General features: G+C 40.3%; 1 protein-coding gene across 1 annotated transcript in view; it reads right to left on the bottom strand.

Annotated features, from left to right (window-relative positions):
- The window catches only part of COLQ (collagen like tail subunit of asymmetric acetylcholinesterase), a 3,098,435-nt gene that overhangs the window by 274,406 nt on the left and 2,801,504 nt on the right, over positions 1 to 22,525 (bottom strand). Inside the window, exon 14 of the mRNA XM_044066844.1 lies at positions 18,173 to 18,292. Coding sequence (XP_043922779.1) covers positions 18,173 to 18,292 — 120 coding nt within the window. The remainder of the gene's footprint in view (positions 1 to 18,172; positions 18,293 to 22,525) is intronic.

Genomic DNA, 22,525 nt, shown 5'->3' with positions numbered 1-22,525 from the left:
AACAGCTCTGGGTTTGACATGGACTTGTATGTTAAGCAGAGATCGCCTCAGAGTAGATGATATGCGAAAGAGCATAGCTGGAGTTTTTTAAGGCGGTCAGCATAGGGTATCTGCTTTAAGCCTGTGATTCTTTTAGTGAGGTATTTCTGTGGCCTTTCTAGTTGTTGCAGATGTCTTGAGAGGTACATACCATTGTATTCTATAATGGGTCTAATGAGGGATGAGTACAGTGGGACAATGACCTCCTTTTCTCTGGATGAAAAGCCCTTAGTGATGAGGTGTGCCACATAGAAGGATTTCCTGACTGTTGTGACGATGTGGTTACTGAAGGTGAGACCACTGTCCACCTGTGTCCCTAAGTCTCTTATCACACTTTCGGTGTTTAGTGTACTGCCACCTATGTGGTAATTCATGGGTACATGTTTTTTAACCAAAGGGGATAACTATACATTTCTTGGCATTGAGCTTGAGCCCATGGCTCTGGCACCAGGCATCTGTTTCTGTAAGGCCCTTTTGTAGAGTATCGCCATCATTTGGGGATTCGATAATGGCTCCCAGTTTGCAGTCATCTGCGAACTTTGTTAGCCAGAGTCGCTTAGTGTTGGCCTGTACTTCAGAGAAGTAGATGCCAAACAAGAGAGGTCCCAGGACTGAACCCTGAGGTACTCCACTTGTCACTTGTCTGGAGCTGGATTTGGAGTAAGCTACTTTTACAGTGTGGGTTCTGTCAGTAAGCCAGTTGGCAACCCATCGAGTGACTTAGGGATTAATGCCCAGCTTAGTAAGTTTATCTATGATTCCAGAGTGGGGGGTGGTGTCAAAGGCCATGGCAAGGTCCAGATAGGTTGTGTGGACTGCCTTACCCTCGTCCAATGCTCTGGAGACTGATTCAAAGAAGTCAATCAGGTTCAGGAGACAAGATCGGCCCTTCACGAACCCAAACTGGGTGGGGTCCAGTGTTTTAAGGTTGCCAGTGTCTTTGTTTATAAGTTCCATGATAATACGTTCCATGGCCTTGCAGATCAGGCTCGTCAGACTGATGGGGCGGTAGTTCCCGGGATCAAAGGTGGATCCCCCCTTGTGGAGTGGGATAACTGTAGCTGTGCGCCACTCAGTGGGCATGAAGCCTGAGGTGAGTGTATGATTAAAAATGACACTTAGGTGAGGTGCCAGTTCATTTTGTAGTTCATGTAGTACACAGCCCAGGATGTCATCTGGTCCCATGGATGCTGTATTCTTAGCTTTGGAGAGTGCGTTTTTTACCTGTGTGGCCATTATTACCGGAATTTGGCAATCTTCCGTTATTGATATGGGCCATTTAGGGGGTGAGAGGGGGGTGAAGTTGGCAGTGAATCGATCTGCCAGGATATTGGCAATATCCTTGGGATCAGTATATTTAATGCTATTCTGTTGTAGCTCACAGCAGATCTGAGCATTGCCATTTAGATTCTAGACATAGTTATAGAATGCCTTGTGGTTGTCTTTGGAATCTTTGGCAATTTTATTTTTGTAACTAGCTTTGGAGGATTTTATGAGGGATCTCAGCTTCTTACTGAGGCTGGTAAGGGAGTTTTTTGCATCCTGAGATTTTCCTCTTTTCTGCAACAGTTTCTTCCTTTTGTTGTAAAGTTTGTTTATGGCAGGGGACCACCAGAATGGCTTCCTTTTTTGGAGGAGAGCATCTTGGATCTATTTGGGATGGCACGATTCATGCATGAGTGGATGTGCTCATACAGTGCCTTAGTGTAGGACTCAGCAGTCAAACTTTCAGTTCCCATCTGCATGGGTGCCATGAAGTTTGTAACTTCTGAGTTGAGTAGCATGAAGTTGGCTTTGGAGAAGTTTTTTATGGAGGTTTACTTTCTGCGGGGGGGGGGGGGTTGGAATGTGAATGTTAAGGGTGATTAGCTTATGGTCTGACCTGACCAACGAGGTGGTGACCATAGGTGTGGAGCATCGATTTCCCATGTTGGTAATGACCAGGTCTAGGATACTGGAGCCCCTGGTGGGACTATGGATTAGTTGATCCATAGTCATATTGATCTTTGGGGTTTAACAGGAGGGGGTGAGCCCTCCGACCCAGAAACAGCCTCAGAGAAAGGAGATTTGAGAAGACCTTTCAATATTAATTTATTTTTCCTCTCATTAAGAGTCCTGGTTGAAAAATTTTTACAAATCCCACACGGGGGATCCACAGTAAGGTGGGAGACATTCAGACAGTAGACACATTAGTCATGGCCATCAGAAAGCGGTAACTTACAGCCACGATCCTTACACTGCTTGAAACCAATGCTACTTTTCTTATCCAACATAATGATGTGGAGAAGAAGAACAGTACCAAAAGGAAGAGGAAAAGCTACCCAAAAGGGTAAGAAGAGAAAAGGAAGGATTACCAATGATGGTAATGAAGAATTACCTCAAAGGTAAGAAAAAGGGTAATAAAGGGAAAAGACTAAAGGGAGAGAGTTTAAAGTATACGATAGGGTAGGAAAATATTAGTAGAAACTATCTGAAAATATTTAAAGTAAGAACAATGTATAAAACTTTCAAAAAATTAGACAGCTAAGAGAGTGGCTTGACACAGCTGTACAGCAACACAGCAAACGAGATCTGCGGTAACAGGGAGCAGAGCATTCTGGGTAGGATCTTGGCTCAAGAGTTTTTGGTTGATGCGAGCTTGATATTTGGCCAGCTCGGTTCCAAAGACGGAACCAATAACCCATCAGTAAGAAATGAATGAAGATTAACAACATCAGATCAGAAAAATTACATGAAAAGGGTAGAATACAAGCTAGGTAGCAAACCAAGCTAACTAAAGAAAAACTGTAAGGATGAAGGGAGGAATACATGTAACCAGCAAGGAAGAAATAGTTAGAAAAAGAAAAAAAATCTATCCTTTACTTACAAATATCAACAAAAAAGCTATCCCACAACTCAAGAGAGCTCGATCCACATCCAAACCATTTGAGTGGCAAACAGGATCAGAGGTAAGCAGTAATAAAGGACATTATGGGTAAGGGAGGAGCTCAAGAGTCCGATCCAGAGTCTGGAAGAAAAGCAGCCGAGTCAGATCTGAGATCAGGTTGAATACCCTTCTGTTGAGGAATTAATGAAAATGACAATATCAGATCTGATGCTCACCATCAACTGACACACAGACCACTTTGATGCATCAGTAAATATTGACTGTTTGTCTGCTAGGAAACTGGCCTGAACAGCAGTGTGCATTGCTGTAAGAAAGCACTGATCTGACAGGACTCATTCCTATACCTGCATCACTTCCCGAAAGAGGGAATAAGAGTGAGCTGCTCCCTTCTTATTGATGTACCAAGCCACTGCCATATTGTCAGAGTGAATGCTAATTGCACTCTGAAAAAGGAGGTCCTGTAAGGCCTTCAATGTGAGAATGACTGCCCTCCACTTGAGAACACTGATGTTTAAGGAGTTCTGATGTGATTGAGCTCCCATGACTCCCTGACTCAATGTCCCCAGAACCCTAGGGCACAGGTGACTCTTGTGACTGTTATAGAGGGGAGGAGAAATGAAAGACCAGCCATAAAACAGACTAATGTGGCACCCATCACAGAAAGGGCTGACAACACACCCTGGATAATCTTATTAGTGCAACCTAGAGTTTGAATTCTGACTCTACTGAGCCCTGGGTGTCCACTGAAGAACACATGTATGGTATTTTTCCATGAGGTATGAGATATACAGTGGCTGCCATGAGCCTAAAGACTTTCAGGCACAATGCTGCTGTGATTCATGGAAGTGACAGAAGAAGCCAAAAAATCCTCTGTACAATAACTCTCTCTGGAGGAAGGCTTCCCATAAAAATTATTGTATCTAGTTGGCATCCTATGAATGCTGGTGTCTGCAATGACTCTATCTTGGAGTTCATGGTGTTCACTGAAAATTCCTAGAACTGAAAGAAAAGGAGAAAGTGAACTCCCCATTATGTAAGAGACTTCACCTCTGTATAAACCGGGAGCCAATCTGCCAGACAGGGGAAAACCTGACAAGCAGATACAATTAAATAATTTGGTGTAGTTTAAAACTCTGAAGAAGGCAAGTTAACAGTCAACTTTCCTTCATTCTCAAAGGAAGACAGTGAAAAATTTAACATGGAGCCTGGCAGTTCAACATTTTGAAAGTTAAAATATCAGAAGAAAAAAACTTTCCTCCCAAATCTATCAAATGCTTTCACATCCTTGTCAGAGACAGTGGGGTAACCATTAACAATCTGATTAGCAGAAGAAGATTTTGATAATGAAATAACTGATGGGTCTGCTTTAGGATTAGAAAACATAAGTTTATGGGTTTAAGGCATTTTGTATAACCTATAAGACTTTTTTTGACCAGGAAATTGTCAGGCATGCTGCTAGGTGTTAAGAAAACATCTTGAAAAGCTGATAAGAAAGGAGGGATAGCTGAAGGCTGTGGAAGATCCATTTGCAGCAAATCATTAATACGTTTTTTTGGGAAATAGGCATTTCATTATGACCTCAGTGCAAAACATCTTTCATTTTAGTACAATTTTAGAAAAGGATAACTCTTGTGGAGGGGAAGCTGAAGTAGCATTTTCCTCAGAATCAGAACATTCAGCTTGAGGATAAATCATGGGAGAAAAACACAGCCCTTGCATTCTATGCTCTTCTAACTGGGAATTAGAATTACAACGTAAGGGAAATGTTTTTCTTTTTTAGTTGTACTCAGTAAATTAACAAGATTTAAGACATTAAAAGAAGAAAGCAATTGTGCAGTAAATTCCAGCAAGTCTTTCCTATTCATAACTAAAGAAACAGGAGAAATAATGTTCTTATTTTTTTTTCTTTTCCTGTGAGAGACCCTGGACGAAGGCTGACTCATGGCAAAGACACTATCCTGGGAATCAGGCAACCTAGCCTGGCTATGCTTGAAACCTTCACCTTCTCCTTCTGTTGAGACAGACGAGTGGTTCTCTCTTGCCTTAGTGACTTCTTGACGAGCTACACTGGGAATCTGAGATAATTCAATCAGCATTCCGAGAAGCCAAGTACGGCCACAGCAGTGTCAACCATCTGTGGCTGAAACATTGAGAAAGACAGCCTGACACCTGAAAACTCTTTGAGTAATTTTCTTTTTCTTTCAGATATGAGAAAAACCAAGGAACCAAGAAGAGTGAATGCTCCATGGTTTAGCTGAGAAAGTAGCCTGAAAGATGTGTAGCAAGGCCTGTATCAGCTGGTAAACTTCCTGTCAGAAATAAAGGTATTTTTAGAGAAAAAAATGAAATAGCAGTTCCCAAAAGCACAATGTCCTGCTCTCAATGCACAAATTCTATATAAATATCTAATAAATAAGAAGAACATTACATTTTTACTTTTTTTTCACAAAATTATTCACAGGGTAAAATACCATCATGACAGTCCATAGAAGGCAATTTTCCTAGCATAAAAATAACAGATTCACAGAATAAAAAAAACAGCTTTTCCTCACAAAAATGAAAATGTGGAAAGTTTTCCAAAGCAAGATACTTATCTGCCCAGTCTTGAGGGATTGCTAGCTGGCTATCAGTTCCACAAAGCCTGCAGAAGGAGTGTGCTTCATGGGTAAGAAAGCTCTGAACCATTTGCTATTCAAACTGCTCCTTTTAAGTGGCACTGCTCAAACTTCCTGTAGTTATGGCATGTGAAAGATGCCCTGAAGCTTTGAAAGTTGGCCAGTGGTCATGTCCGTAGCAGGTTGAACATCTTGCAGTATGCACTGCTCCATCTGATTTATTCTGTAGATGCATGGAGGTTATGAACATAAAAAGATGACATTTGGGGAATCAGCTAAACTGTAATTTCCCATGATACAACTTATTCAGTTTTGCTATAGATTTCTCTGCTGAAATCTAACCATGTTTATCAGGCAATTGATGACCCTTATAAAATAAAATGTAGATGATATGTAAGTATACTTCCCAAACAGCTCAACAGCCAGGAACAATTTATCGGGGAAGGTCTGCTATGCTGTCCTCGGAGGGCTTTTTCTTGATGGCTGGAGCTACAACACTGAGTCAGCCAAAGATTGCTTACTCCAATATTGCTGGTCCGGCTTCCTTGGAATAGAGTCTGCTACACTGGACTTTCACGTGGCCACAGGCAGTACCAAACAAATCATTTGGTGTGAGACAGGGACCATCCAAGAAGTTGGAAGAGCAGAGAGAAAGGCATCTGTAGACTTTTGTCTTTGGGATATACTGGGATAATAGGGCAAAAGCATCTCCGAAGCATAAGTTATAGGATCTCCAAAAGCTCTGAGAATCAGAATGGAAGTTCGGGAGGCCTTCTCCACTACTAAATCTATGTCTCAGTTTGGGGACTCTGTGGGGAAGTACAAATGCTTCCTCTTGTACCTCCTCTTTTTGGGCACATTCAGAGACGTTTGGTCTGAAGATAAAGAATTTTGAAAATAAGACAAGACATTGTTTTCATTTTCAGCTGAAAGGGAGAGTATTTCTTTTTTGGTGAGTTATAATAATGTTTACACCTTGCATTATTCACTATGAATCTCAACTCTTATTCAGAGCCACAAAAAAGGCCACTGGCTTTAACCAGACTTTTGTCAGTATCTGTTGCATTATGAATGGTGAGGATCCAGCCAGAATTTGAGACATTTAAACTGTGTTAGTGCACCTAGATGACAAATGATGGGTGAATCAGCTAAACAGACGATAGCAAGAATCGTAACCCTTTTGCATCAAAAAAAGTGTTCCTACAGTTTTCTTGAAAGTAACAATGAGGTCCTGTTCACTGACACACTGATAAATATGGGCCAGACTAATGGATGAGTTGTCTTAGATAAAATCAGTGGATTTGGCAACAGACTAGGTAATGATGTACTTGGTTGGATGACTTCAAATACATTAATCAATATAGCAAATAAAACAGGACTTAGTATAGCTCCTATGGTACAGCGCTGGAGACAGGGACAATGTATAAGTATGACTGACCCACTATTAATATGAAAAAGTAATAGTTCAGGCAAATATGTACCTAGCTGAATGCAAAGTTGCTCAGATCATAGATGCTTAACTCTCTATGATGTCTGCTAAACAGGACTGAGTCAGATGCCTTACACAAATTGACAAATACTGCACCTACTAATTTTTACTTGTCTGAGCTAGAAAATATAGTATTACTACAAGGGGGGATGGAGTAGGGAACATTATGGTGTTTGTAGGAGTTATGTTGGCTGTGACATAGTATGCCATTGCTGTTAATTCAGAAGTTATGTACTTACCATAACTTGCATCTGTGTTGTCCAATTTCATTATTCCTCACTTCTATTTATGACATCGTTCCCTTCTAGGATCAGTGCCTTATAGATAATGTAAGGAGTTTTTGAAGAAAGGGCCTGCAGCTTGAATACTCTTCTTGCAGAAGTTATAACAACAAGGAAGACTGTTTTTCAAGACAAAAATTTTATATCGCAAGAGTCAGCAGGTTCGAAAGGCTTTTGAGTCAGACTCTGAAGAACTACAGTCAGGTCCCAAGGTGGGGATGGGTCTTTAATTGGTGGGCTAAGTAGAAACACTCCTTTCATAAATGCCTTACACAACCTGGATGCAAAAACCGATTCCCGTCCCAAGTGAAAATTTTGGATTGTCGCCAACTGCAGTTTAATGGTGGAAAAACTAGCTCCTTCCTTAAACAATGATGACAGAAAGAGCAGAATGTCTAGTACCAAAGCCAAAAAGGGATCAATATTCAGCGTAGAAGCCCAGATTGAAAATCTTTTCTACTTACTGTTATAATTTTTTTTTCGTGGAAGGCTTCTGAGAAGCAAGGATAATCTCTCTCATTGGTGAAGACAGCCTGAACTTCCTCAGAATCATTGTAAGTGGAGAAACCAAGTGGTTAGTCTCAGGGACCAAAGAGGGGGTATCTGAAGACCCCTTGGATGGCAGATTAGATACTGAGAGGGATCTAGTATCCAGGGCAGACACTTGATGTGAGACCATAGGAATGGGAACCACACCTGCTGAGGCCAGAAGGGAGCAATGAAAATTAGAGAACTCTTCATCCTGATGGCTTTCTGCCAGATTTTCAGAATGGCTAAGTGGGGACCAGAACATCCCTCGGGGCTTCCCCGTCTGGGGGGATCAGAGTAAAGTACTTGCTGCATTTATTGTTCAAGGGGAGATGAACATGTTGCAACAAGGCTGACTCTACCAAAAGAAGATCTGATTTGCATCTGATTGATTTAGGGACCACTTCTGAGCACTCAGGATCGACCTGCTCTGCCCGCCAAGATGCTGATCTCCCCAGGAATGTGCATTGCAAGGAGAAAGCGGTTGGAAGAATTCACCCATTCCCACACTCTCATGGCCTCTCTGCACAAAGGACTTGTCCCCAGAGGAAGGTAGTCTTGAAAGGCTTGCAATGTAAGGAGGACCGCCCTCTTCTCCAGAACATTTATATGTAACTTTGTCTCTACAGGAGAATATGAGCCATGGACTGTTCTTCCCTGAAAATGCCCCCCCCCCCCATCAAGGAAGCATCTGTAGTCACCGTGGCTAAGGAAGGAGGGAGCAAAAAGGGTCTGCCCCGAAGTAGATTGTCTGATGTGAGCCACCACTGGATGCGTTTTCTGCAAATGGATGTCAATCTGATTGGCATTGACAACGGGTGATAAAGGATGGACCACTGAACTGATAGGATCCACTGTAGAATCCTCATATAATACCTTGTCAGGGGAACAAGCAAAATTTCTGCTGACATGGATCCAAGCACCCACAGAATTAAATATGCTGGAGGGGTGGAGTGGTCTAGAATTGCTTGAACCTATTGTATCAATGTGCTAATTCTGTGAGGGGGTAACACCTCCATTTCTGTGACAGTGTTGAACAACATTTCAATGAACTCGAAATTTTGAGTTGGAGTCATATTTGACGTCTAAAGGTTGACTGTTATACCCAAGACACTAAAGATCTGCAGAAGATAGTCCTTGGCCTGCAATAGTTGATGCCTCATGGGTGCAGTAAGCAGCCAATCATCCAGGTATGGAAACACTTAGAATCCTTGCAGTCTCAAGTGAGCCATAACCACTGCCATGCATTTGGTAGACACCCGGGGGGGGGGGGGGGGGGAGGCTGTGGTGAGTCCAAAGGGCAGGGCTCTGAATTAGTAATGACTGGCCCCCAGCCAGAAGCGCAAGTGCCTCCTTGACCATCTGTCTATTTTGATATGATAGTATGCATCTTGGAGATCCACAGGGCACATCTAGTCATCTTTACGTGATCAAATGGGGCATTAGTAAAAGATGCCTTGAAGGGTTCTGCAAACCCGCACAGCCTCATCCAGGTGTGCCTTCGTAAGGTAATGCCTGTTCTGGCTGCTCAAGAGGTCCCTTCCTCTGTGCTGGAAATTAACATCACTGAGGAATTAGCTATGGAAGAAAAAGCTGCTAAGTGAAGAGACAACTTCTTCAGGTCCTCCTCAGATATGGTCTCAGACAGAGATTTGGGCAGCTCCTGCATAAAGTCTCTTTGAAGGCGGATAAAATGTGCCAGATAGTTTAAAGCCTCAGTCTGAAGGTTTCTGAGGTGTAAATGCCCTTACCGTGTGTGTCCAGTGCCCGTGACTACCAGTTTTTTTTTTGGGGGGGGGGGTAGTAGAGCTCTGCTCAGCCAGCTCTTTCATTGTGGATGCTGAAACCACAATGGCATCCACAGGCATGCCCTTGCTCCAATGCAACCTATCTGAGGGAGGGCTAAATTATTTATCTGCTCTTTTCGGGATGGGCTCCATGATGTTCAGCTCCTTCCAAACCCAGTGGAAAATGAGGTCAATCAGTTCATCTGTCGGGGGGGGGGGTCACCCAAGATGCAGATCAGCCCATCCTGAAGGCCTTCAGAAACACTGACTCATCAGAAGAAGGAGGATGGGTACAGCATCTGCCTTTCTGTTTCAAAATTTCCAAGATGTCCACAAAGGAGACATCATCCGGTAGAGATCTGGGGGATCCTTCTCCCCCATCGAAGTCTGTGTCCTCAGTGAGAGACTCCACTGGGGAATCTAAGTACCTCCTCCTGCACTTCTTCCTGTGAATCTCCTCAGCGGGATGCTCAGAAGACAATGGGACCACCTGGGGGTTGGTGACAGTCTGAAGTCTCACTCGGGAGAGCTGACCCTGGACTGGATAACTGGGCTCAGAGCTCAGAAGAGATATAGGCTGAGGTGGATCTGGGGGAAGAGAGGGAGGTTGCTCTAAATCTAGAGAAGGTCTTCTCTGCCACCTGGAAGTCTAACGGAGTTTAGAGCCGAAGTCTCCAGACAGTATCGGACCCGAGCTATCAAGGGCCGAGGACACAACAGGGAGGCATGGCTCTGACAAAAATGGGTCTGATACCTGCCCCCTGGTCCCCACACTGACATCTCAGATAGGAGACCCACTTTGCACTGCAGGAATCGGAAATGAGCTGGTCTGGGACCCTGATGGAGTCAAGGACAAAAATCTACTTGTCCCTGCCAAAACCTCCCTTGGACGAACTGGATCCTGAGGTTCCGAAATGCCAGGCTGAATTGGAAGAGGAGTAATTAAAGATGGGTAGGGGACCTCACTGACCCATTCCGGGACAGATAAGGAATAAGACCTATCTCAATCTGCACCCTGAGGAAACTCCTCATCATCCTGTCCATATCTGTTTTAAGAAGGCTTCAAGACAATCTTGAAGAATCAGAATGTTTAGATCTGGCAGGGGAAACTGCTTTGAAAATCAGAGCCGGAAAAGCTTGCTTTTGAAAGGGTCTTGGGGATCAGCTCCATGGTCTTGGATCCATAGCTGTAGGATCCAGTAAGGCAGTGATCCTAGAAGGGGGCGATATTATAACCAGAAGTGAAGAATAATGAAACAGACAACATCAGATGTACGAGTTAAGCTGATTTGCTGGCACTTTTTCTAGGACTGAAAAGGAGTGGGACGGGTAAGGGCAATTTATAACCAAATGGGATAGGTTATTTCGAGCACAGAAAGGGAAACCTATGACTGTCATGATGGACTCACTGCAATAAACTTCTATCAGCCATAAATGAAAAATCACTTATCAATCTCATGGCTCAGCTCATGTTATACCCCTGGATGAACATCAATCTTGTCTACTTTTTTTCACCCCTGTCTGTACAGATTCCCTACCCATCACCACTTCCTCATCTTCACATGGCTAGCCTATCCTCTGTACCACTTTACATAACCTCTTCATATTACCTCCTCCCCATTTACACTAATCTATCCTAATCTTTCTGCCCCTTTACAGTTACAGTTAAACTAAACTCATGACTTTTACTTCTTACTTCTCCAAACTGCCAAAAGGATGCTCTCCAGAAATGTACGTAATGTCTGACTGTGTTTTTTCTCATTGTTCTTCTTGTAACATATTTTTTTTGCATCTCTGCACCTTACAATATTGCTGATTATTTTTGAAATGTATAATTTTCAACTGTTTTTTTAAGTAACATATTTGAAATTTTTTTTCTTTTAAATGGAGCTTTTCTCCCTGGACCTCTGCTGAAAATAGGCTCTTGTGACCCAGTCAGACTTTTCTGGTAAACAAAATGTCAATACATTCATAAATAAATAAATGACTAGTAGGATAAAATACTTGGGGTGGGGCTGCTGTTAAGGTCTTACATTCCAGCAAGGAATTCAACACAGTACTGCAAAACAAAATCAGTAAGCAAATTAACTAGTATCGATCTTATTATGCTATGTAGTTGGTTGGATGACTTCAAATGCTTTAGTGAACCAGTTTTCAAGACAGAATGGACTTTTTGGGAGCAGAATAATGGTGACAGATTTTTAAAGCTCAAGAAAGGTTCCACCAATTAAAGAAACATTAATAATGCACTAGAACAGGATCCATACAAAGGCCTTAGAAAACTGGATAATAGACAGTCTGGATCAGCAGTCCCATTAACAGGAATGTCATTTAGCAATTTATTTACCTCACTTTCTGCAGTGTAACATGACTGAAGCTGAAGGATGGGGTAAAGCCTCTGAGGTAATGTCTGGAATTTAAAGAAGGACTACATTAGTTCACATATGCATGGGATTGGAGAACAAGGTGGACAGCAAACAGCAAAATGAAAAGTAACCTTCTATGGTAAGGAGGTAAGGTACTTACTGATAAATACTGTTACGTTATTATATGCTTTCAAATTACCAGTGAGGATGCTGTTGTGATACCCGAAACAGCCATCTGTTCTCCAGTAGCCTGCTTAATGCTTTTTCAGATAATCATTTATAGCTTTGTTGACTACTCCCTTGCCTCTACCCCTGGCTGTGCAATAACTGACGCAAATGAAATGAGTATACAGGGATTTAAAAGCAGTTTTTTGGCATTCATTACCTCTCTAATCTGACTCACTAATCAAAGAGCTGAAGATTGCCTAATTCTCTTGGTTTTGATTGAGAAATATTAATTTTACAGTGCAGCACTGTATTCCAAAGAATTGCAGGGTGATGCTGCAGACTGCTGTAGTGGTAGTGCATGACTTCTAGCTAGCATACACCTGTTCTGCAGTCTGCCCAAAGGTTTTTTGGTTAACAATACAGCTGACATATTTGGGCCTTTTACTGGAGCTGCAGGTAGAAACAATGCAGTGGTCCCCAAAGAAGAGGGATAATATTTTAAGTGTAGAGAATGTGGATGGAGTGTTAGTGAAGATTAAGTGTTACTCTAATTATCTGCCACAGTGGGCATCCCAGTGCATATTATAGTCCACATTATGGCTGAGTGGGCTTAGAGAGAAAGTGGACCATGCTGTCAAGCACCTTAAGAATGGATGTTGAGGAAGATAGGGAAAAAGAGTTGTAGAGGACAGTACAGTTTAACTTAATCTGACCTACCTGCATATGCTAACAGATTAGCCAATTAGATTTTAAGTCCCTGTTATAAGCAGAGGCTGCAAGTAAGTTTCTTTCTTTACAGTAGGCATCACACTATCTCCATTTCTGATATGGGACTTTGGCTCTGAAATGGTTTCAGAAAGTGAGAAGCAAAATAGGAAGGAAATTATTAGGCTTCAACAATGATTCACTAACAGCAAATGATACTTGGCTTGTGATCACTAGCCCAGCATTTTGTTAATGCTAACTTGTTATGAATCTTGCTAGCATTCAAAGTACATTTTGATATCATTTTAGCTTTGCTAGATGGTGGACAAGAAAAGAAAGGATTTACTTAAATCTCCCCTGACATCAAGATTCTAAAAAGTTAACATTTCCAGAATTTAAGAAGGCCTGGGTAGTAATGGTATTTAAATAATAAGGTTAATGGCTAAACAATGCAGCTGATAAGAACGAGTTTATGCACAGAAGAACAAAGAAATACTGCAGCCCCAAAGGAAGACATCTAGCCTGACAAGTTTATTTCTAGAATGTTTTAAGTAATGAGCAATGGTACCAGGTGCTAGCTTTATAAAGCTGGTGAAGGGTGACATACTGAGATAATTATGGTCATGGGAGGGGAGTAGTAAGTTTACTAAAGAATATAATGAAGACCTAAAACTGTTCAAGATGATATAGGAAGTAATGTCATAAATTGTACTATGTGTGGTATGCAAACCTAGAGGTGGTTGGGTCTGAGAGTGGGCAGTGGTTGGAAGCAATATGCAGTCTAAGAATAGCAAAAGGGAAAACCTTCATTATAGACTACCAGTTTTAGTACCAGTAATATTAATGAGCTACTGGTACTCAGATTTACTTATAAAAGCAATTCACAGCATTCTGCATGTTAAGTACTTGCAGGGGAAAATAGTGGTAACAGTATAAAACAAAACGGTACTCAAATCATATTACAATATATTGTATTTTGCATATTTTCTGTTTAACTTGCTATGATGTCATGTAACCTTTTATGCCATTTATTTTTATCCTTTTATATTATCTGTTTCAATTGCTATGTTTCTCATGTAACCATTTATGCCTTTCTGTGAAAATGTACAACTTATGGAGCTTTCTCCCCGGGCCTCTACTGAAAACGGACATACATCCAGTTGGACTAGCCCGGTCAACAAATGTAAAATAAAATAAAATAAAATAAATAAACATGCCACAACAGAATTTAGAGAGTTTATAGATATTCAAAAGCCACTGATTCTTATGACAATTCATGCCTTGCCAGTGCCCTCGGTCATGCCAAATCTCCTTTCGCCAGGATGGCCATACCCGTCAGTCCTGGAGTAAATTTGTGGCTACTCATCCAGTCACCTATGTTATGGTTATATGAAGACAGTGAATCACACTGCTTAGTGTACAGGTAAAGTTTATTCCATAGGTTTGGGAGATGCTGATTTTAAACTTGTCCCTCCACCATAATTCATTTATCTGTTGGTGAAGATTTAGGTCCCTGTTTCTAGTACTGGTGGAGAAAATGGACTTGCAGAGATACTCGAGGTCCAAGACAACCAGGTCTCACTCGAAGTCCAGGACAACCAGGTCTCTAATGGCACAGTAAGTGAATCAGAACTCTCCCCTCAAAGGTCTATAAGATACTAAATAAAGGGACGGAGCTTCCATCCTTTCTTGGTACCTAAAGGACTTTAGGCCAGTGATCTTTTTGCTTAGGTACCTTTGAGGATTTTCTGTTTGTTTGATATGCTTCTTGAGATGCATCCCAAAGGGGACACTGAACTCAATAACTGGTCTGAGCAATGCTACATATAAGAAAGTGATTAACTCTTTAGATTTTGATGATATTCCTTTGGCAATTAGCTTGGCTAAATAAAAGGATTTCCTGAAAACTGTTATCACATACTGGTCAAAAGACATGGACTTACCAACCCAAGTTCCTAGGTTCCCTCACTACATTTTCATTTTGTAGTGGTGTGTTGTGTATACAATATAAGGGGAGGGGTTATCTACCACAAGTGAAGATACTACATTTTTTAACATTTACATTGAACCTATTTTTAGTACACCAGAAGTTTACCAGAGAGAGTTCTTTCTGGAGGTTTTGGGTGTCAGTTTACAGTCATCAGACTAGAAGTCAGCTTTCTGGAGATCTGAGACATATATTCTGAAAAGCCCTGAAGGACACCAAAAGTCACTTTCATGCTTTGTAATGAGGCATCTACAACTTACTATGTGTGGGTTCTGTCTGTCTACCAATCTGCTATCCACCCTACCACACAGGGGGTGTTTTCTTAAGCATTTAGCCCCTATATGATGTCAGCAAGGGAAATGATGTCAAAGGCCTTGGCCAAATCAATATGCACCATTTGTACTGCATGGCCACCTTTTACATCACCTGTAATCCTTTTGAAGAAGTTTAGCAGATTCAGTAGTTATGCTCTACCCTTTACAAACATTTGGAGTTCAAGAATTCTTGATGTCATGTAATTTATGAGGTCAGTTACAATATGCTCCATGGTTTGCACATTATGCTCGTAAAGCTGATAAATCTGTAATTACCCATGTTAGTTGTAAGGCCATCTATATGGAGGGGAATCACCACTGCTGTGCGCCATTCATCACAGACAAAGCAGTAGCTAATCTTAGGCTCAAGTGCTTACAGATTGTGTCTGCAAGGGTAAATTAACACTATTAATTAAGCAGCTGGGTATGCTGTCAGGTCCCATTGAGTAAGTATTCTTGGTGTTGATTAGGATTTTCAGTAAATGATCTTAAGAGATGCAGTTACCAAACAATACACATTTCTAAAAACAAGCACAAACACACATAAAATGGTCAAGAGTATGGTCAGTATGACCGGCAAGTCTGTTTGCTGAGTTATTGTCATGCAGCTGTTTGCCTCCTCCTTTCTTCATCTTGCTGAAGTGCTGGTGTCCAGATCAAGTAACATAGTATAGTAGACTTCATAGCTAATGGTACTGCCATTAGGGCACCTAGACTGCTGATGAACAAATAAAAGGCAGTGAATTTACAGTCTTCTGTTAAGCAATTGCAAACCTTGTGATAAAGGCAGAAACATGATCTAGGAGCTCCATATTTATGTCTGCAGTAATAGAATTTGGAGAGATGATGATCCAGTGTAGAAAACAGAGAAGTTACAGTCTACTCTACTGCAATTTTTTTTTTTTCTGATCATCACCCTGGTTGCTCTACTGACCCAAATTGTTCCCATTGGGAAAAGAAATGTATGGCCTGTTCACAGTCCTGAAGGTAAGAATCCAGCACTGGGAATGGTGCATTCATCAGTGGTGAGGTCCAGGGTTTTCCACTTTTCTCCCTACTACTGTTCTATGCGCATGTTCAATGGTGCATTTGGGATTTGGCAAGCAACGGACATTATGAAGGACTGTCATTTGCTACCACAAGTGATGTTAGCCCACAACTGACCCCCACTCACCCTTGAAACAAATGCCTCTGTAAGTTCTCTGCTCTCCATTATGGAACTGAGAGTATGCATTCCTGGGCATGCATTCCTCACCCCTGAAATTGGGAGAGCTAAGCATGGTAAGACCCTTCATTACTCATCCACTCCTAGGTGGTTCCTCCAGCAACAGGACCACTACTCAATCCTGGGTCATCTGGGTCACTGTCAAATTTCTGTCTCTCTAAACCACACAGCTGACAGCAACACTTCTTCTACTGAAAGGAAAAAAGTGCAATTCAGTACTTCCACAATAAAACCTTCATCAATGGTACTGTAGAATGATTGGAATCTGATACGGCAATGGCCTGGCAGCTTGGCAGGGAGATTTGAGGTCTTAGACTAATGACAATGATAAAACATTAGCCAGGCAGTAGAAGAGATAAGCAAAGCTGCAACTAGTGCAGGGAAAAGGGGGGCGGCCACCCCAGGTGCAAATTTTAAGGGAGTACGTTCGGCAGCTGTCATGTTGGGGGAACTGCAGTACCAGCTTTCATTTATGAAGCTGCAAGGTTATTTGGTAGTCCTGAAAGAATGCTGATATAACATCTGTGCTTACAATGAAGGTCAGTGTATGCCAGTAACTGTAGCAGTTAAATTTCGGTGTAGTTTCAGTCTGGACAAAATATCCTCAAGGAGATATCAGTGCTTTATCCTACTTGGAGATTATGAATGTGCCTATTTCTTTTATAAGCAAATGAGGGTTGCTCATTTTCTCAGGCACAGGACTGCACACAGTTGGACTACCATACTTGACAGCTTTCCAAGCCCCAGCAACATTCAGCAGAAAGCTCCCTCTTGTTACTTCATGCTCTCTAATGAACATTTGGGATGCAGGGCACTAACACACATTCTGACAAGCATTCATTACTTTAAAGATGTAGGATACTCATTAGTAAACTAGTCTAGAAGTCAAAAGTTTCTGTTGTCATATAAACATGAAGACTTATATCACTGCAACACACTCAAATACAAGAACAAGAACAATATTCAGGAGGCTTGTAATAACTGTTTCTAGTACATACTTGTCCATGAGTTACTATCTCATATTAATATTTTTGCATGGGGCTTTGCTTTGTAAATGTATCTCTTTGAGCTTTACTCCCTCCGAGTTCCAATACTTCAAGAAGTAAGCCGTGCCTGAGTGCCAAAGGGTTAGCACTACATCCTGAAAGACAGCTTTCCGTGTTATCAATGCATCTTGCTAAACCCATTAAAATATTGTTTGATGACATCATGTCAGGCATACTGTGTATTCTGAAATACAGCATGCTGTGCAAATAGACATATAGCACGCTTACCTTTGAGTCTGGAAGACCAGAAAGCTGTAGGTTCTATTCCCACTACAAGTGACTGGATTGCTAACAATGCGGTGCAGCATTGGGGGGAGGGTGTTGTTTCTGCACTCCTGAATGTCATCCTTTAGATAAGATGTGAAACAAGGACCCATCGGTTTGAGCTGGTGGTGACTCGGGTAGATGTAAAAGATCTCATGACACCTATCAATAAGAACAGGGGAAATTCCCTGATGTCCTAGCCAAATTTCCCCTAGTAGTATAAATACCACCTTAGGTCTCCCCTGAAAGCAGGCCACTACCTTTAAGGGACTAACCTGCTCAACAAAGCCTAAATAAATAAATATTAAAAAAAATATATATATATATATATATATATATATATATATTTATATACTCATTTCTTAGAAACCATTCAAAACACTTGCACGAGTATTTTCTTAGTACATTTACTGTCTGAAGTAGCACTGTTATCAGCTTAGCCTTAGTGAAATGAAAAGTTTGTAACAGTACCTGTAAGGGCAGCCATCCAGAATTGTCCTTGAAATACAGAAGCCTCTGATCTTTCCGAAAAGCAAGAGCATTCTCTGTATTTAGCCTGTCCAGCTCTTCCTGATTATTCACTACAAAAATCTAAAGCAACATATAAAGCAAATTATTAATTCCAGAAGTGTGAACCAAGAAAACGTGAATAAAGCATTTCATAATTCATAGGAGGGCATTATTCTCATTATTACATGTGACCAGGAGACTACTACTAAACAGTTAAATAAAAGGAAACACCTGCTGTTAAAAACTCAAGACACTGAATACCTCCATTTGTATCTTACATTTAAGTAGTGCAAGCAGCAGCACAATTATGATCTGAAATCAGTAAAAAGAGGTTTGTTAAGCACTTTTCAGACATTACAAACAAACTTTTGTTAACCACCTATAAGCATTGTTAAGCTTCAGTTTAGGCAGTAAAAGTGGTTTGTGGCATTAAACACAGAATAGCTGCAGAAGCTGAAACAGCTTTAAAAGCTGTTACATGCTTTGCCGTGTGACACTTAAATAAAACTGTGGCAAAGCAAAGTATATAACAGTTTTTAAAGTTGTTAGTGCCTCAGAAGGGCACATTGCTTCGGTATGATAAAGCTCCACACACTGCAAGAATTCTGATTGGGATCTCTCTGATCATAATTTTTATTTTGTCTTCTCAATATGGTCTATATAGTTGTCGAGATTTTCCTTGAGACCAGAAATAGCAAATTTCTCAAGGTGAGTTTCTTAGCATCCGTATCTCAAACTCCTGAGTATGATTGAAGACATAATCTCATACTCCTCTGAGTGACTCAATGAAAACTATCAAGTTAAAATGTGTTGCCTTAGCCAATAAAACCTATAATGCTTATTATCTCTCATTTTTACAGTTTCCATTTTCATTTCTTCCCATACTAAAATGTTGTGACATCAGTGAGATAACATTTCCAAAGTTCTGTTAATTTTTTTCTTAATAACACCATGTCACTGTGTCAATGTTTTCTGTGAGAAAGTCATTTTTTTTCCAAAAAAAGCTTAATTTTATATTTATTACATGTGGGGGTTGTTATTCTACTTTAAGCTACAGCAACCTTATAATGAACATGCACAAGAGGGATGGAGATGTGGTAGGTTTTGGCCCACCCCATAATACAGAATCTTTCAGTATCCATGTGTTTCAGCTGCTTTTACTTGGGGCTGGCATGTGTGACTAAACAGCATTTGATAACTGCTTATTTGATTCTGTTTTATTTATTCTGACAGAATTTAAACAGGAGAGGCTGACTGTGCAACAACCACTTCCAGTGGAAGTCCACGGAGAAAAGCTCAGTGGTATTACAACAATTACACATTTAATGGAAAGTACCAATAATACACAGACAGCAAAACATTCAACATAAGAATTCAGAATTCCTATACGATAACAGAATATGTCTCGCAATAACGGATATGTTTATAGATGTCTGATTACAAAATTTGCATATGGCTATCATATAAAAATATATACAATATACACATTACAATTTAGATTTACACTTTCTTTTGGCTTCTTAGCTTCTTACAATGACAGCATCAACAGATTTCTTGGTAGAAATGTCAGAAAATGGAAAGCTAATAAATCATGTTGAGAATTTTACTGCTATTTGTTTAAGATGGGTGTGTTATAACAGGAGATGGAGTTCATTTGCAGTGCCTTTGTGAGCTGCTAGAACCAGAGAGAGCTAAAGTTGTGTCTTAGATTAGGAGGGAGTCCAAAAGAAATGAGCCAGCACGTGTTGTTCGCTCGACCAAAAGACAACTTTATTGTTAAACTAGTTCATATAATGGAAAAAACAGTATATGAACCCATAATTAAGCAAACCGGTTTCGGCTATGTTATAGCCTTTATCAATGCTATATTTTGAAATCAAGTCAGAAAACCCAACCCCCCATGAATACCAAATTTATAGTGCTCATTTAAAGGGGCATGTACCATTAAAACAGGAAAGGTCACAAAACATTAGGGAACATGAAAAAGTTCAGGGAAAAACCACATTTCTTCCCATGTATATATATTACATGAATAAACCATACAAAATCTATGTATTATCATCAATTTCATTCAAATAGATATTGGAGTATTACATAAAACAACCTATCCCATTTGTATTTTGTATAATTACAAATAAAAATACAAATATTAGTGTATAAATATGTAACCTCAATGAGACATAGAATTTGTATAAAAGAATATTACATGTCCCTGTAAAATAAAAATAATCTCTTGACCAACCTGTTTCTATGATAATTTGAACAAATACCTATATATCATGATATAACATATAGGAAACATCATAATGTATTGTAAATTGTACTAGTAAATACAACCAATATTACAATATAACTGTCCCTAAATACTGACTAATAGGACTTATGATTATATAGGAAAAAAACAGAAAAAGAAATGGTACATGACAAACACCCCCTCCATAGGCATAATGATATAATAGTTCATGAGATAATCCTATTCTAAAATATTTAATCCAGGTCTAAATAAACCACCCAATTTGGTTATCCACATATTTTCCATTCGATTAAGTTTTTGGTGCCATCCAGCTTTAAAACACCTGTGTAGAGTTATCCTGTCTATAACAACAAACCTAAAAACTGCAGATGCATGTTCCAAAGTGTGTTTAAATAAGGCATTGGCAACACGTTTGTTCTTAATTGCACTTAAATGTTCCCCTATTCTAAATTTCACTGGTCTCGACGTCTGTCCAACATAAAATGCGGAACAGGTACAGGTTGCCAAATAGACAACCCAATCCGTACTACAATTAGCAAAAACCCTTATTTCAAAAATTCTAGAGGTGTTTTTGCTAGAAAATTCTTTGGTTTGTTGCAAATGTTGGCAGGCCGTACAATGGCCACAAGGATAGCAGCCCTTAAGTAATTCACCAGTTAAAGTTCTTTGCTGTGGGGGGCTTGGAATGTATCTTTTATAGTGTGTAAAATGTGAATTCATGTTTCTTCCCCGCCGGTAGGAAAATTGACATTGTTCAGGCAACACCCTACTTAAAACCTCATGTGACAAGAGAATACCCCAATGTTGATTAATAAGATCTCTGAAGCGATTCGTATTAGTACCATAGGTTGTAACTAAACGTATGGGTTGGTTATTATTTTGCCTCATAAATTCCCTATCATCTGATTTATAACACAACAAATTCTGACGTGTCAATCTATTGGTTTGTCCTACAGCATTAGTTAGAAGTTGAGAGTCATAGCCCCGTTGTGAAAATCTGCGAGATAAATCTAGACTAGAATCCAAATAATCCTGATCCGATGAACAAATACGTCTAATTCTCATAAATTGAGATTTTGGAATATTGCGGATGATGTGGCGAGGATGTGAACTCTTGGCATGTAATAAAGTGTTGTATTTAGGGAATTTTCTATATATAGTAGTAGATAAAGTATTATCTGCAAGTTTGGAAACCTTAACATCCAAAAATACAATCTCTGAATGTTCGATGTTGACCGTAAACCGAATGCCAAAAGTGTTATTATTCAAATAATCCAAAAACTGGGTTAAACATTCCTTATTCCCACGCCACACCATCCAGCAATCGTCTAGATATCTGCGCCAGATGTCCAAATGTGGTAGAACTTTGTTATGGTTAACATCATATATGTACTTAACCTCATAATACCCCATGAACAAATCTGCATAGATGGGTGCAAAAGAAGCACCCATCGCAGTTCCCTTAATCTGCCAATAGGTCTTTCCTTGATAATAGAAAATGTTCTTCCGCAACACCAGTTCAGTTAGTTTGATCAAAAAGTTGTTAAAGGCCAAGGAGTAAAGGTTGGATTGATATAACCAATAGGAAACTGCCAAAATTCCCTGATCATGTGGGATACATGTATACAATGAAGCCACATCAAGTGTACAAAGCAGCCAATGAGATTCTAATTGAGAGTCATTGATGATATTAAGAAATTTGGTGGTGTCCTTGATGCGGGACCTGATAAATGTCAGCAGCGGCTTCAGATAGAATGTCAAAAAAGCTGACAATGGTTCCGTTAAGGAACCCCTACCTGAAACGATAGGTCTGCCCGGAGGATGTAATGGATCTTTATGTATTTTTGGTAACATATATAGATATTGGGGACTAGGCTCCTCCACCTTAAGTTGTATACCTACCTGTTTTGTAATAGTACCCTGTTGAACCGACAATTCCAAAAAATCATCAATTTCTCTCTTAAAGGATGAAGTAGGATCCATACTTAATTCCATATAAAAACTGGAATCTGCTAATTGACGCAAGGCTTCCTGGTTATATACCGAATAATCCAAAATCA

Source organism: Protopterus annectens, chromosome 3.part1 (assembly GCF_019279795.1).
Source record: "Protopterus annectens isolate FY-2018-M chromosome 3.part1, PAN1.0, whole genome shotgun sequence".
In the NCBI taxonomy this organism is placed as follows: domain Eukaryota; kingdom Metazoa; phylum Chordata; order Ceratodontiformes; family Protopteridae; genus Protopterus; species Protopterus annectens.
This window is presented reverse-complemented; position numbering and strand designations above follow the sequence as displayed.